This window comes from Cherax quadricarinatus, chromosome 19 (assembly GCF_038502225.1).
Source record: "Cherax quadricarinatus isolate ZL_2023a chromosome 19, ASM3850222v1, whole genome shotgun sequence".
In the NCBI taxonomy this organism is placed as follows: Eukaryota; Metazoa; Arthropoda; class Malacostraca; order Decapoda; family Parastacidae; genus Cherax; species Cherax quadricarinatus.
In genome coordinates, this window is record NC_091310.1 from 8,335,515 (window position 1) to 8,353,600 (window position 18,086).

The window sequence follows — 18,086 nt, forward strand, 5'->3', positions numbered from 1 at the left end:
TACCTCCAGCCCATATAATTTCCCCCCACAGTCACACACCTTCACACACACACCATTCCAACCAGCAACCTCCACTCACACAACTCCCCCAGTCACATGCCTTCACCCACGCCATCCTTACCAACAACCTACCCCCCACACAATTTGCCCTTACAATTCTCCCCATCACCACACTTTCACACCTATACCATTTCCCTACATATTCCTTATGTCCTCACCCGCACACTTTACCTGACCTTTCACCCTAACATGGCCTCCACATATCTAATCACTAAGTTATCACCACGCTCACTACAACCAGCTGCATGATCGCTCACAGTCACCTATCATCCATTTTCCACCCACACCAGGCCACTGACATGAACACCTTTCACCCACACCACATCCCCACAGCTTCAAACCCATATGGCCCCTCACCTTACTCATGCTTTTACTCACCACTCCCCCTGTGGAGAAAATGCTCTAGTAAAGCGGGTATCTCTCAGCCCTCCCAGCCCCCTTCAGCCCTCTGAGGGATTATGGCATCATAAGTCACTCCATCTCCTTGCTAGAACCAGTTCGTTGTAACTACAAGTGAGAGTTAAACTAGAGTAATTACTCTCTTCCCCATAGCAGAAAATTTATCGGAAAACCTGTGCCCACTTTATCTACAATTTGGGACTATTATGAATTGTAGTTTATAGCTAGATAACGATAAATCTGCCATCTTTAATTGAATATTGTTACGATATTTAGCAAAGGGAGAAATCAAGCTGAGTTCAGCATGTCCTTTGTGGAGATGTGAGAAGGAGGGCAGAGGGAATGAGCGGGCCTCAGATTGCTTCAAGGAACAGGCAAGAAACGTGTGCCATGAGTGCATTGCCTCCTTATCGAACAAAAGACATAGGGACAGTAGTGACCAGTGTGTTCTTGACTCTTGCTCATTCTGACAATCTCAGGAAACTTGAAAAGTTAAACTAGTTTCATTATATAAGCCAGGAAATTCATGGTAGGACTAATCTTGCAGCATTATTGTGTATCCGTGTTCTTTCTGTTGTGGATAATACCACGAAACTATGAACAAATGATGGAATTGAATAGTGAAGTGCAACCGGTAGTGTGTGATTGCAACTAACATTCCCGACTCAGTGGTGAACATCTGTGCAACATATTATGAGACACTCAAGCCTTCAGTCCATTCAAGAGAACGATACCGGGGTCATACTTTCCCTACCACAAACTAGGGAAAATTGGGTCAGTTACAATACCCAGGTAAGCCCAGTCATACCCACACCTAGTTATGTTAGCTGTAGCTGATACATAGGGGTGAGATTGCACTGGATTTACCAATAGACCTCGTGATTGGCGGGCTTTTAAGCCCAGACCAAGTGAGTACAACTACAACTAAGCATTTCCAATAAATAATGAAATGCTGAAATATACGCTTCTTTGGAGCAAATTATATAATTAATACTCATTAATTATATAATTAATACTCATTAATTATATAATTAATACTCATTAATTATATAATTCTACAGCCCCAGTGATTACTGGACGGCACCCCGAAGGGTTGGCCAGGTTGCGGTTGTTGAACATCGTGCTGTTACAGATGAGTAAAGATTGCTTCATGAAGGAAAGTGTACTTATCTTACTAGTTTTCCACATCCCCACAGCTTCTAGCCCTCACTACTCCACTTCCACAACCCCAGACCCGCACCTTACCCATATTTTCCTGGCCAACACACCCAAACATGCCATCTACACTCCTAGTCATGTAGACACTAGCCACCCTAATTACTGCCCACACCAACTTCACACTCACTCGCTCAGTCACCCATCATCCACACACCGCCCACATAGGGCCAACAACACTACCATCCACATGGTCACTATCACACCACCGCCCACATTGGGCCAACAACACTACCATCCACATTGTCACAACCACACCACCTCGCTGCTTCCAGCCTCCATCCCTACACCCCTCCCACACCCAACATCGCAGGTATAAATAGCAAAAAGGCACAATACCGTGAATGGAACAACACAAATAACCCGCACATAGGAGAGAAGAGCTTACGACGACGTTTCAGTGCGACTTGGACCATTGACAAAGTCACACTAACAGAAAAGAGAGAAGGAGGCAGTATATATAGGCCAGCCTATATATGCTGGCCTATATATACTGTCTCCTCTCCGTACTGTTAGTGATTTTATAAATGGTCCAAGTCGGACCGAAACGTCGTTGTAAGCTCCGCTCTCATATGTGTGGGTTATCTGTGTATCACAGGCATGTTTACAAACATAACTATGTGTAAATAGGTTTGCTCGTAAACATACCTGTGTTTACATATGTTTACATAGGTATGCTGCAGGTTGTTTCTTATTGCCGATGCTGGGGTCCTACTGCATAGAGATATACAGTTTAATATCCTATGACATATGTCAAGTTATCTTATTAATGAAAAATAAAATACCATTTTAAGTAAATTTTCTAAATTTGCTTGCAACAGGTAAGTGAACTGTAGATATAAATTCAGAAGTACTCTTGCTAACCCTTTTGAGGCCTAGTTCCTAGGCCTCTCGTGTATCCATATGCACCTTGTGCTGCTGTCCACAGGGTGGATATGGAGTGCACAATAAACTAGCAGCTTCTGCTGCAAAAATCTAAAACTGAAAATGCAGCTGCAGGAGCATGGCTCAGCATGTATACACGTCATTAGAAGAGCGCACCTTCAATAATGTGTAACAAATTTAGATTTTCTCCAGAAATTCTGCTATTTTTTTAATTGACATTGGTAAGCGTGTAATCTGCCACACCTTACCCATATCTTCCTGGCCCACACACCCAAACATGCCATCTACACTCCTAGTCATGTAGACACTAGCCACCCTAATTACTGCCCACACCAACTTCACACTCACTCGCTCAGTCACCCATCATCCACACCACCGCCCACATTGGGCCAATAACACTACCATCCACATGGTCACTATCACACCACCGCCCACATTGGGCCAACAACACTACCATCCACATTGTCACCATCACACCACCTCGCTGCTTCCAGCCTCCATCCCTACACCCCTTGGGTAAGGTGTGGCAGATTACACGCTTACCAATGTCAATTAAAAAAATCGCAGAATCTCTAGACCTATACGAAAAGGCGCACAATCATGAGAAAATACGAAAAGTGTACAATGTTGTAGCAATACGATAAACAGTGTAGAGTTGTCAGTGAATACAGTATACACAACAACATAAGATCATCAATCATCCAGGAACAAAACGGTACTTAGTGTGGTGGAGTGACCAACAGTAGAAAATTCTTCTTTCTTATGTTCTTATGTTAAATATAAGAATATCTTTCATAAACTGAAGAGCCAACAAAGTACACTTAATTATTTTTATAAAAGAAGCTTTAACATTACCCTAATCTAATAACATTAATATAAACACATATAAAGTGCGATATAGAACTTCAGATCAGACTGACCTGCAACTCTCTCAGCTTTCTCAACATTACGACAAGCAAGGATGACCCGGGCGCCTCGCTGAGCCAAGTCTCGAGCTGTCTCCTTCCCGATACCTGTCAAACATTACTATGTTAAGTTGTCTCCTTCCCGATACCTGTCAAACATTACTATGTTAAGTTGTCTCCTTCCTGATACCTGTCAAACATTACTATGTTAAGTTGTCTCCTTCCCGATACCTGTCAAACATTACTATGTTAAGTTGTCTCCTTCCCGATACCTGTCAAACATTACTATGTTAAGTTGTCTCCTTCCCGATACCTGTCAAACATTACTATGTTAAGTTGTCTCCTTCCCGATACCTGTCAAACATTACTATGTTAAGTTGTCTCCTTCCCGATACGTGACAAACATTACTATGTTAAGCTGTCTCCTTCCCGATACCTGTCAAACATTACTATGTTAAGTTGTCTCCTTCCCGATACCTGTCAAACATTACTATGTTAAGTTGTCTCCTTCCCCATACCTGTCAAACATTACTATGTTAAGTTGTCTCCTTCCCGATACCTGTCAAACATTACTATGTTAAGTTGTCTCCTTCCCGATACCTGTCAAACATTACTATGTTAAGTTGTCTCCTTCCCGATACCTGTCAAACATTACTATGTTAAGTTGTCTCCTTCCCGATACCTGTCAAACATTACTATGTTAAGTTGTCTCCTTCCCGATACCTGTCAAACATTACTATGTTAAGCTGTCTCCTTCCCGATACCTGTCAAACATTACTATGTTAAGTTGTCTCCTTCCCGATACCTGTCAAACATTACTATGTTAAGTTGTCTCCTTCCCGATACCTGTCAAACATTACTATGTTAAGTTGTCTCCTTCCCGATACCTGTCAAACATTACTATGTTAAGTTGTCTCCTTCCCGATACCTGTCAAACATTACTATGTTAAGTTGTCTCCTTCCCGATACCTGTCAAACATTACTATGTTAAGTTGTCTCCTTCCCGATACCTGTCAAACATTACTATGTTAAGCTGTCTCCTTCCCGATACCTGTCAAACATTACTATGTTAAGTTGTCTCCTTCCCGATACCTGTCAAACATTACTATGTTAAGTTGTCTCCTTCCCGATACCTGTCAAACATTACTATGTTAAGTTGTCTCCTTCCTGATACCTGTCAAACATTACTATGTTAAGTTGTCTCCTTCCTGATACCTGTCAAACATTACTATGTTAAGTTGTCTCCTTCCCGATACCTGTCAAACATTACTATGTTAAGTTGTCTCCTTCCCGATACCTGTCAAACATTACTATGTTAAGTTGTCTCCTTCCCGATACCTGTCAAACATTACTATGTTAAGTTGTCTCCTTCCCGATACCTGTCAAACATTACTATGTTAAGCCGTCTCCTTCCCGATACCTGTCAAATATTACTATGTTAAGTTGTCTCCTTCCCGATACCTGTCAAACATTACTATGTTAAGTTGTCTCCTTCCCAATACCTGTCAAACATTACTATGTATCCTTATGTTAAGTTGTCTCCTTCCCGATACCTGTCAAACATTACTATGTTAAGTTGTCTCCTTCCCGATACCTGTCAAACATTACTATGTTAAGTTGTCTCCTTCCCGATACCTGTCAAACATTACTATGTTAAGTTGTCTCCTTCCCGATACCTGTCAAACATTACTATGTTAAGTTGTCTCCTTCCCGATACCTGTCAAACATTACTATGTTAAGTTGTCTCCTTCCCGATACCTGTCAAACATTACTATGTTAAGTTGTCTCCTTCCCGATACCTGTCAAACATTACTATGTTAAGTTGTCTCCTTCCCGATACCTGTCAAACATTACTATGTTAAGTTGTCTCCTTCCCGATACCTGTCAAACATTACTATGTTAAGTTGTCTCCTTCCCGATACCTGTCAAACATTACTATGTTAAGTTGTCTCCTTCCCGATACCTGTCAAACATTACTATGTTAAGTTGTCTCCTTCCCGATACCTGTCAAACATTACTATGTTAAGTTGTCTCCTTCCCGATACCTGTCAAACATTACTATGTTAAGTTGTCTCCTTCCCGATACCTGTCAAACATTACTATGTTAAGTTGTCTCCTTCCCGATACCTGTCAAACATTACTATGTTAAGTTGTCTCCTTCCCGATACCTGTCAAACATTACTATGTTAAGTTGTCTCCTTCCCGATACCTGTCAAACATTACTATGTTAAGTTGTCTCCTTCCCGATACCTGTCAAACATTACTATGTTAAGTTGTCTCCTTCCCGATACCTGTCAAACATTACTATGTTAAGTTGTCTCCTTCCCGATACCTGTCAAACATTACTATGTTAAGTTGTCTCCTTCCCGATACCTGTCAAACATTACTATGTTAAGCTGTCTCCTTCCCGATACCTGTCAAACATTACTATGTTAAGTTGTCTCCTTCCCGATACCTGTCAAACATTACTATGTTAAGTTGTCTCCTTCCCGATACCTGTCAAACATTACTATGTTAAGTTGTCTCCTTCCCGATACCTGTCAAACATTACTATGTTAAGTTGTCTCCTTCCCGATACCTGTCAAACATTACTATGTTAAGTTGTCTCCTTCCCGATACCTGTCAAACATTACTATGTTAAGTTGTCTCCTTCCCGATACCTGTCAAACATTACTATGTTAAGTTGTCTCCTTCCCGATACCTGTCAAACATTACTATGTTAAGTTGTCTCCTTCCCGATACCTGTCAAACATTACTATGTTAAGTTGTCTCCTTCCCGATACCTGTCAAACATTACTATGTTAAGTTGTCTCCTTCCCGATACCTGTCAAACATTACTATGTTAAGTTGTCTCCTTCCCGATACCTGTCAAACATTACTATGTTAAGTTGTCTCCTTCCCGATACCTGTCAAACATTACTATGTTAAGTTGTCTCCTTCCCGATACCTGTCAAACATTACTATGTTAAGTTGTCTCCTTCCCGATACCTGTCAAACATTACTATGTTAAGTTGTCTCCTTCCCGATACCTGTCAAACATTACTATGTTAAGTTGTCTCCTTCCCGATACCTGTCAAACATTACTATGTTAAGTTGTCTCCTTCCCGATACCTGTCAAACATTACTATGTTAAGTTGTCTCCTTCCCGATACCTGTCAAACATTACTATGTTAAGTTGTCTCCTTCCCGATACCTGTCAAACATTACTATGTTAAGTTGTCTCCTTCCCGATACCTGTCAAACATTACTATGTTAAGTTGTCTCCTTCCCGATACCTGTCAAACATTACTATGTTAAGTTGTCTCCTTCCCGATACCTGTCAAACATTACTATGTTAAGTTGTCTCCTTCCCGATACCTGTCAAACATTACTATGTTAAGTTGTCTCCTTCCCGATACCTGTCAAACATTACTATGTTAAGTTGTCTCCTTCCCGATACCTGTCAAACATTACTATGTTAAGTTGTCTCCTTCCCGATACCTGTCAAACATTACTATGTTAAGTTGTCTCCTTCCCGATACCTGTCAAACATTACTATGTTAAGTTGTCTCCTTCCCGATACCTGTCAAACATTACTATGTTAAGTTGTCTCCTTCCCGATACCTGTCAAACATTACTATGTTAAGTTGTCTCCTTCCCGATACCTGTCAAACATTACTATGTTAAGTTGTCTCCTTCCCGATACCTGTCAAACATTACTATGTTAAGTTGTCTCCTTCCCGATACCTGTCAAACATTACTATGTTAAGTTGTCTCCTTCCCGATACCTGTCAAACATTACTATGTTAAGTTGTCTCCTTCCCGATACCTGTCAAACATTACTATGTTAAGTTGTCTCCTTCCCGATACCTGTCAAACATTACTATGTTAAGTTGTCTCCTTCCCGATACCTGTCAAACATTACTATGTTAAGTTGTCTCCTTCCCGATACCTGTCAAACATTACTATGTTAAGTTGTCTCCTTCCCGATACCTGTCAAACATTACTATGTTAAGTTGTCTCCTTCCCGATACCTGTCAAACATTACTATGTTAAGTTGTCTCCTTCCCGATACCTGTCAAACATTACTATGTTAAGTTGTCTCCTTCCCGATACCTGTCAAACATTACTATGTTAAGTTGTCTCCTTCCCGATACCTGTCAAACATTACTATGTTAAGTTGTCTCCTTCCCGATACCTGTCAAACATTACTATGTTAAGCTGTCTCCTTCCCGATACCTGTCAAACATTACTATGTTAAGTTGTCTCCTTCCCGATACCTGTCAAACATTACTATGTTAAGTTGTCTCCTTCCCGATACCTGTCAAACATTACTATGTTAAGTTGTCTCCTTCCCGATACCTGTCAAACATTACTATGTTAAGTTGTCTCCTTCCAAACATTACTATGATACCTGTCAAACATTACTATGTTAAGTTGTCTCCTTCCCGATACCTGTCAAACATTACTATGTTCCCGATACCTGTCAAACATTACTATGTTAAGTTGTCTCCTTCCCGATACCTGTCAAACATTACTATGTTAAGTTGTCTCCTTCCCGATACCTGTCAAACATTACTATGTTAAGTTGTCTCCTTCCCGATACCTGTCAAACATTACTATGTTAAGTTGTCTCCTTCCCGATACTTGTCAAACATTACTATGTTAAGTTGTCTTCTTCCCGATACCTGATACCTGTCAAACATTACTATGTTAAGTTGTCTCCTTCCCGATACCTGTCAAACATTACTATGTTAAGTTGTCTCCTTCCCGATACCTGTCAAACATTACTATGTTAAGTTGTCTCCTTCCCGATACCTGTCAAACATTACTATGTTAAGTTGTCTCCTTCCCGATACCTGTCAAACATTACTATGTTAAGTTGTCTCCTTCCCGATACCTGTCAAACATTACTATGTTAAGTTGTCTCCTTCCCGATACCTGTCAAACATTACTATGTTAAGTTGTCTCCTTCCCGATACCTGTCAAACATTACTATGTTAAGTTGTCTCCTTCCCGATACCTGTCAAACATTACTATGTTAAGTTGTCTCCTTCCCGATACCTGTCAAACATTACTATGTTAAGTTGTCTCCTTCCCGATACCTGTCAAACATTACTATGTTAAGTTGTCTCCTTCCCGATACCTGTCAAACATTACTATGTTAAGTTGTGTCCTTCCCGATACCTGTCAAAAACATTACTATATTAAATTGTCTCCTTCCCGATACCTGTCAAACATTACTATGTTAAGTTGTCTCCTTCCCGATACCTGTCAAACATTACTATGTTAAGTTGTCTCCTTCCCGATACCTGTCAAACATTACTATGTTAAGTTGTCTCCTTCCCGATACCTGTCAAACATTACTATGTTAAGTTGTCTCCTTCCCGATACCTGTCAAACATTACTATGTTAAGTTGTCTCCTTCCCGATACCTGTCAAACATTACTATGTTAAGTTGTCTCCTTCCCGATACCTGTCAAACATTACTATGTTAAGTTGTCTCCTTCCCGATACCTGTCAAACATTACTATGTTAAGTTGTCTCCTTCCCGATACCTGTCAAACATTACTATGTTAAGTTGTCTCCTTCCCGATACCTGTCAAACATTACTATGTTAAGTTGTCTCCTTCCCGATACCTGTCAAACATTACTATGTTAAGTTGTCTCCTTCCCGATACCTGTCAAACATTACTATGTTAAGTTGTCTCCTTCCTTCCCGATACCTGTCAAACATTACTATACCTGTCAAACATTACTATGTTAAGTTGTCTCCTTCCCGATACCTGTCAAACATTACTATGTTAAGTTGTCTCCTTCCCGATACCTGTCAAACATTACTATGTTAAGTTGTCTCCTTCCCGTTACCTGTCAAACATTACTATGTTAAGATACCTGTCAAACATTACTATGTTAAGTTGTCCTTCCCGATACCTGTCAAACATTACTATGTTAAGTTGTCTCCTTCCCGATACCTGTCAAACATTACTATGTTAAGTTGTCTCCTTCCCGATACCTGTCAAACATTACTATGTTAAGTTGTCTCCTTCCCGATACCTGTCAAACATTACTATGTTAGTTGTCTCCTTCCCGATACCTGTCAAACATTACTATGTTAAGTTGTCTCCTTCCCGATACCTGTCAAACATTACTATGTTAAGTTGTCTCCTTCCCGATACCTGTCAAACATTACTATGTTAAGTTGTCTCCTTCCCGATACCTGTCAAACATTACTATGTTAAGATTGTCTCCTTCCCGATACCTGTCAAACATTACTATGTTAAGTTGTCTCCTTCCCGATACCTGTCAAACATTACTATGTTAAGTTGTCTCCTTCCCGATACCTGTCAAACATTACTATGTTAAGTTGTCTCCTTCCCGATACCTGTCAAACATTACTATGTTAAGTTGTCTCCTTCCCGATACCTGTCAAACATTACTATGTTAAGTTGTCTCCTTCCCGATACCTGTCAAACATTACTATGTTAAGTTGTCTCCTTCCCGATACCTGTCAAACATTACTATGTTAAGTTGTCTCCTTCCCGATACCTGTCAAACATTACTATGTTAAGTTGTCTCCTTCCCGATACCTGTCAAACATTACTATGTTAAGTTGTCTCCTTCCCGATACCTGTCAAACATTACTATGTTAAGTTGTCTCCTTCCCGATACCTGTCAAACATTACTATGTTAAGTTGTCTCCTTCCCGATACCTGTCAAACATTACTATGTTAAGTTGTCTCCTTCCCGATACCTGTCAAACATTACTATGTTAAGTTGTCTCCTTCCCGATACCTGTCAAACATTACTATGTTAAGTTGTCTCCTTCCCGATACCTGTCAAACATTACTATGTTAAGTTGTCTCCTTCCCGATACCTGTCAAACATTACTATGTTAAGTTGTCTCCTTCCCGATACCTGTCAAACATTACTATGTTAAGTTGTCTCCTTCCCGATACCTGTCAAACATTACTATGTTAAGTTGTCTCCTTCCCGATACCTGTCAAACATTACTATGTTAAGTTGTCTCCTTCCCGATACCTGTCAAACATTACTATGTTAAGTTGTCAAACATTACTATGTTAAGTTGTCTCCTTCCCGATACTATGTTAAGTTGTCTCCTTCCCGATACCTGTCAAACATTACTATGTTAAGTTGTCTCCTTCCCGATACCTGTCAAACTATTACTATGTTAAGTTGTCTCCTTCCCGATACCCGTCAAACATTACTATGTTAAGTTGTCTCCTTCCCGATACCTGTCAAACATTACTATGTTAAGTTGTCTCCTTCCCGATACCTGTCAAACATTACTATGTTAAGTTGTCTCCTTCCCGATACCTGTCAAACATTACTATGTTAAGTTGTCTCCTTCCCGATACCTGTCAAACATTACTATGTTAAGTTGTCTCCTTCCCGATACCTGTCAAACATTACTATGTTAAGTTGTCTCCTTCCCGATACCTGTCAAACATTACTATGTTAAGTTGTCTCCTTCCCGATACCTGTCAAACATTACTATGTTAAGTTGTCTCCTTCCCGATACCTGTCAAACATTACTATGTTAAGTTGTCTCCTTCCCGATACCTGTCAAACATTACTATGTTAAGTTGTCTCCTTCCCGATACCTGTCAAACATTACTATGTTAAGTTGTCTCCTTCCCGATACCTGTCAAACATTACTATGTTAAGTTGTCTCCTTCCCGATACCTGTCAAACATTACTATGTTAAGTTGTCTCCTTCCCGATACCTGTCAAACATTACTATGTTAAGTTGTCTCCTTCCCGATACCTGTCAAACATTACTATGTTAAGTTGTCTCCTTCCCGATACCTGTCAAACATTACTATGTTAAGTTGTCTCCTTCCCGATACCTGTCAAACATTACTATGTTAAGTTGTCTCCTTCCCGATACCTGTCAAACATTACTATGTTAAGTTGTCTCCTTCCCGATACCTGTCAAACATTACTATGTTAAGTTGTCTCCTTCCCGATACCTGTCAAACATTACTATGTTAAGTTGTCTCCTTCCCGATACCTGTCAAACATTACTATGTTAAGTTGTCTCCTTCCCGATACCTGTCAAACATTACTATGTTAAGTTGTCTCCTTCCCGATACCTGTCAAACATTACTATGTTAAGTTGTCTCCTTCCCGATACCTGTCAAACATTACTATGTTAAGTTGTCTCCTTCCCGATACCTGTCAAACATTACTATGTTAAGTTGTCTCCTTCCCGATACCTGTCAAACATTACTATGTTAAGTTGTCTCCTTCCCGATACCTGTCAAACATTACTATGTTAAGTTGTCTCCTTCCCGATACCTGTCAAACATTACTATGTTAAGTTGTCTCCTTCCCGATACCTGTCAAACATTACTATGTTAAGTTGTCTCCTTCCCGATACCTGTCAAACATTACTATGTTAAGTTGTCTCCTTCCCGATACCTGTCAAACATTACTATGTTAAGTTGTCTCCTTCCCGATACCTGTCAAACATTACTATGTTAAGTTGTCTCCTTCCCGATACCTGTCAAACATTACTATGTTAAGTTGTCTCCTTCCCGATACCTGTCAAACATTACTATGTTAAGTTGTCTCCTTCCCGATACCTGTCAAACATTACTATGTTAAGTTGTCTCCTTCCCGATACCTGTCAAACATTACTATGTTAAGTTGTCTCCTTCCCGATACCTGTCAAACATTACTATGTTAAGTTGTCTCCTTCCCGATACCTGTCAAAATTACTATGTTAACGATATGTCAAACATTACTATGTTTGTCTCCTTCCCGATACCTGTCAAACATTACTATGTTAAGTTGTCTCCTTCCCGATACCTGTCAAACATTACTATGTTAAGTTGTCTCCTTCCCGATACCTGTCAAACATTACTATGTTAAGTTGTCTCCTTCCCGATACCTGTCAAACATTACTATGTTAAGTTGTCTCCTTCCCGATACCTGTCAAACATTACTATGTTAAGTTGTCTCCTTCCCGATACCTGTCAAACATTACTATGTTAAGTTGTCTCCTTCCCGATACCTGTCAAACATTACTATGTTAAGTTGTCTCCTTCCCGATACCTGTCAAACATTACTATGTTAAGTTGTCTCCTTCCCGATACCTGTCAAACATTACTATGTTAAGTTGTCTCCTTCCCGATACCTGTCAAACATTACTATGTTAAGTTGTCTCCTTTGTCTCCTTCCCGATACCTGTCAAACATTACTATGTTAAGTTGTCTCCTTCCCGATACCTGTCAAACATTACTATGTTAAGTTGTCTCCTTCCCGATACCTGTCAAACATTACTATGTTAAGTTGTCTCCTTCCCGATACCTGTCAAACATTACTATGTTAAGTTGTCTCCTTCCCGATACCTGTCAAACATTACTATGTTAAGTTGTCTCCTTCCCGATACCTGTCAAACATTACTATGTTAAGTTGTCTCCTTCCCGATACCTGTCAAACATTACTATGTTAAGTTGTCTCCTTCCCGATACCTGTCAAATATTACTATGTTAAGTTGTCTCCTTCCCGATACCTGTCAAACATTACTATGTTAAGTTGTCTCCTTCCCGATACCTGTCAAACATTACTATGTTAAGTTGTCTCCTTCCCGATACCTGTCAAACATTACTATGTTAAGTTGTCTCCTTCCCGATACCTGTCAAACATTACTATGTTAAGTTGTCTCCTTCCCGATACCTGTCAAACATTACTATGTTAAGTTGTCTCCTTCCCGATACCTGTCAAACATTACTATGTTAAGTTGTCTCCTTCCCGATACCTGTCAAACATTACTATGTTAAGTTGTCTCCTTCCCGATACCTGTCAAACATTACTATGTTAAGTTGTCTCCTTCCCGATACCTGTCAAACATTACTATGTTAAGTTGTCTCCTTCCCGATACCTGTCAAACATTACTATGTTAAGTTGTCTCCTTCCCGATACCTGTCAAACATTACTATGTTAAGTTGTCTCCTTCCCGATACCTGTCAAACATTACTATGTTAAGTTGTCTCCTTCCCGATACCTGTCAAACATTACTATGTTAAGTTGTCTCCTTCCCGATACCTGTCAAACATTACTATGTTAAGTTGTCTCCTTCCCGATACCTGTCAAACATTACTATGTTAAGTTGTCTCCTTCCCGATACCTGTCAAACATTACTATGTTAAGTTGTCTCCTTCCCGATACCTGTCAAACATTACTATGTTAAGTTGTCTCCTTCCCGATACCTGTCAAACATTACTATGTTAAGTTGTCTCCTTCCCGATACCTGTCAAACATTACTATGTTAAGTTGTCTCCTTCCCGATACCTGTCAAACATTACTATGTTAAGTTGTCTCCTTCCCGATACCTGTCAAACATTACTATGTTAAGTTGTCTCCTTCCCGATACCTGTCAAACATTACTATGTTAAGTTGTCTCCTTCCCGATACCTGTCAAACATTACTATGTTAAGTTTTCTCCTTGATACCTGTCAAACATTACTATGTTAAGTTGTCTCCTTCCCGATACCTGTCAAACATTACTATGTTAAGTTGTCTCCTTCCCGATACCTGTCAAACATTACTATGTTAAGTTGTCTCCTTCCCGATACCTGTCAAACATTACTATGTTAAGTTGTCTCCTTCCCGATACCTGTCAAACATTACTATGTTAAGTTGTCTCCTTGATACCTGTCAAACATTACTATGTTAAGTTGTCTCCCCGATACCTGTCAAACATTACTATGTTAAGTTGTCTCCTTCCCGATACCTGTCAAACATTACTATGTTAAGTTGTCTCCTTCCCGATACCTGTCAAACATTACTATGTTAAGTTGTCTCCTTCCCGATACCTGTCAAACATTACTATGTTAAGTTGTCTCCTTCCCGATACCTGTCAAACATTACTATGTTAAGTTGTCTCCTTCCCGATAACTGTCAAACATTACTATGTTAAGTTGTTCCCCGATACCTGTCAAACATTACTATGTTAAGTTGTCTCCTTCCCGATACCTGTCAAACATTACTATGTTAAGTTGTCTCCTTCCCGATACCTGTCAAACATTACTATGTTAAGTTGTCTCCTTCCCGATACCTGTCAAACATTACTATGTTAAGTTGTCTCCTTTGTACCTGTCAAACATTACTTCCCCTGATACCTGTCAAACATTACTATGTTAAGTTGTCTCCTTCCCGATACCTGTCAAACATTACTATGTTAAGTTGTCTCCTTCCCGATACCTGTCAAACATTACTATGTTAAGTTGTCTCCTTCCTGATCTCATTACTATGTTAAGTTGTTCCCGATACCTGTCAAACATTACTATGTTAAGTTGTCTCCTTCCCGATACCTGTCAAACATTACTATGTTAAGTTGTCTCCTTCCCGATACCTGTCAAACATTACTATGTTAAGTTGTCTCCTTCCCGATACCTGTCAAACATTACTATGTTAAGTTGTCTCCTTCCCGATACCTGTCAAACATTACTATGTTAAGTTGTCTCCTTCCCGATACCTGTCAAACATTACTATGTTAAGTTGTCTCCTTCCCAATACCTGTCAAACATTACTATTTTAAGTTGTCTCCTTGATACCTGTCAAACATTACTATGTTAAGTTGTCTCCCCGATACCTGTCAAACATTACTATGTTAAGTTGTCTCCTTCTCGATACCTGTCAAACATTACTATGTTAAGTTGTCGATCCTTCCATTACTATGATACCTGTCAAACATTACTATGTTAAGTTGTCTCCTTGATACCTGTCATTACTATGTTAAGTTGTCTCCTTCCCGTTACCTGTCAAACATTACTATGTTAAGTTGTCTCCTTCCCAATACCTGTCAAACATTACTATGTTAAGTTGTCTCCTTCCCGATACCTGTCAAACATTACTATGTTAAGTTGTCTCCTTCCCGATACCTGTCAAACATTACTATGTTAAGTTGTCTCCTTCCCGATACCTGTCAAACATTACTATGTTAAGTTGTCTCCTTCCCGATACCTGTCAAACATTACTATGTTAAGTTGTCTCCTTCCCGATACCTGTCAAACATTACTATGTTAAGTTGTCTCCTTCCCGATACCTGTCAAACATTACTATGTTAAGTTGTCTCCTTCCCGATACCTGTCAAACATTACTATGTTAAGTTGTCTCCTTCCCAATACCTGTCAAACATTACTATGTTAAGTTGTCTCCTTCCCGATACCTGTCAAACATTACTATGTTAAATTGTCTCCTTCCCGTCTCATTACTTCCCGATACCTGTCAAACATTACTATGTTAAGTTGTCTCCTTCCCAATACCTGTCAAACATTACTATGTTAAGTTGTCTCCTTCCCGATACCTGTCAAACATTACTATGTTAAGTTGTCTCCTTCCCGATACCTGTCAAACATTACTATGTTAAGTTGTCTCCTTCCCGATACCTGTCAAACATTACTATGTTAAGTTGTCTCCTTCCCGATACCTGTCAAACATTACTATGTTAAGTTGTCTCCTTCCCGATACCTGTCAAACATTACTATGTTAAGTTGTCTCCTTCCAGATACCTGTCAAACATTACTATGTTGTCTCCTTCCCGATACCTGTCAAACATTACTATGTTAAGTTGTCTCCTTCCCGATACCTGTCAAACATTACTATGTTAAGTTGTCTCCTTCCCGATACCTGTCAAACATTACTATGTTAAGTTGTCTCCTTCCCGATACCTGTCAAACATTACTATGTTAAGTTGTCTCCTTCCCGATACCTGTCAAACATTACTATGTTAAGTTGTCTCCTTCCCGATACCTGTCAAACATTACTATGTTAAGTTGTCTCCTTCCCGATACCTGTCAAACATTACTATGTTAAGTTGTCTCCTTCCCGATACCTGTCAAACATTACTATGTTAAGTTGTCTCCTTCCCGATACCTGTCAAACATTACTATGTTAAGTTGTCTCCTTCCCGATACCTGTCAAACATTACTATGTTAAGTTGTCTCCTTCCCGATACCTGTCAAACATTACTATGTTAAGTTGTCTCCTTCCCGATACCTGTCAAACATTACTATGTTAAGTTGTCTCCTTCCCGATACCTGTCAAACATTACTATGTTAAGTTGTCTCCTTCCCCGATACCTGTCAAACATTACTATGTTAAGTTGTCTCCTTCCCGATACCTGTCAAACATTACTATGTTAAGTTGTCTCCTTCCATTACGATGTTAAGTGGTCTCCTTCCCGATACCTGTCAAACATTACTATGTTAAGTTGTCTCCTTCCCGATACCTGTCAAACATTACTATGTTAAGTTGTCTCCTTCCCGATACCTGTCAAACATTACTATGTTAAGTTGTCTCCTTCCCGATACCTGTCAAACATTACTATGTTAAGTTGTCTCCTTCCCGATACCTGTCAAACATTACTATGTTAAGTTGTCTCCTTCCCGATACCTGTCAAACATTACTATGTTAAGTTGTCTCCTTCCCGATACCTGTCAAACATTACTATGTTAAGTTGTCTCCTTCCCGATACCTGTCAAACATTACTATGTTAAGTTGTCTCCTTCCCGATACCTGTCAAACATTACTATGTTAAGTTGTCTCCTTCCCGATACCTGTCAAACATTACTATGTTAAGTTGTCTCCTTCCTGATACCTGTCAAACATTACTATGTTAAGTTGTCTCCTTCCTGATACCTGTCAAACATTACTATGTTAAGTTGTCTCCTTCCCGATACCTGTCAAACATTACTATGTTAAGTTGTCTCCTTCCCGTCTCCTTCCCGATACCTGTCAAACATTACTATGTTAAGTTGTCTCCTTCCTGATACCTGTCAAACATTACTATGTTAAGTTGTCTCCTTCCCGATACCTGTCAAACATTACTATGTTAAGTTGTCTCCTTCCCGATACCTGTCAAACATTACTATGTTAAGTTGTCTCCTTCCCGATACCTGTCAAACATTACTATGTTAAGTTGTCTCCTTCCCGATACCTGTCAAACATTACTATGTTAAGTTGTCTCCTTCCCGATACCTGTCAAACATTACTATGTTAAGTTGTCTCCTTCCCGATACCTGTCAAACATTACTATGTTAAGTTGTCTCCTTCCCGATACCTGTCAAACATTACTATGTTAAGTCTCCTTTGTCTGTCATTACTTCCCGATACATGTCAAACATTCCTATGTTAAGTTGTCTCCTTCCCGATACCTGTCAAACATTACTATGTTAAGTTGTCTCCTTCCCGATACCTGTCAAACATTACTATGTTAAGTTGTCTCCTTCCCGATACCTGTCAAACATTACTATGTTAAGTTGTCTCCTTCCTATGTTAAGTTGATACCTGTCAAACATTACTCTGTTAAGTTGTCTCCTTCCCGATACCTGTCAAACATTACTATGTTAAGTTGTCTCCTTCCCGATACCTGTCAAACATTACTATGTTAAGTTGTCTCCTTCCCGATACCTGTCAAACATTACTATGTTAAGTTGTCTCCTTCCCGATACCTGTCAAACATTACTATGTTAAGTTGTCTCCTTCCCGATACCTGTCAAACATTACTATGTTAAGTTGTCTCCTTCCCGATACCTGTCAAACATTACTATGTTAAGTTGTCTCCTTCCCGATACCTGTCAAACATTACTATGTTAAGTTGTCTCCTTCCCG

The 18,086-nt window shown here is 39.6% G+C and overlaps 1 protein-coding gene across 1 annotated transcript in view; it reads right to left on the bottom strand.

The window, feature by feature from the left end:
* Positions 1-18,086, bottom strand: part of LOC128688209 (retinol dehydrogenase 11) — a 167,866-nt gene that overhangs the window by 22,985 nt on the left and 126,795 nt on the right. The window contains exon 3 of the mRNA XM_070086855.1: positions 3,480-3,572. Coding sequence (XP_069942956.1) covers positions 3,480-3,572 — 93 coding nt within the window. The remainder of the gene's footprint in view (positions 1-3,479; positions 3,573-18,086) is intronic.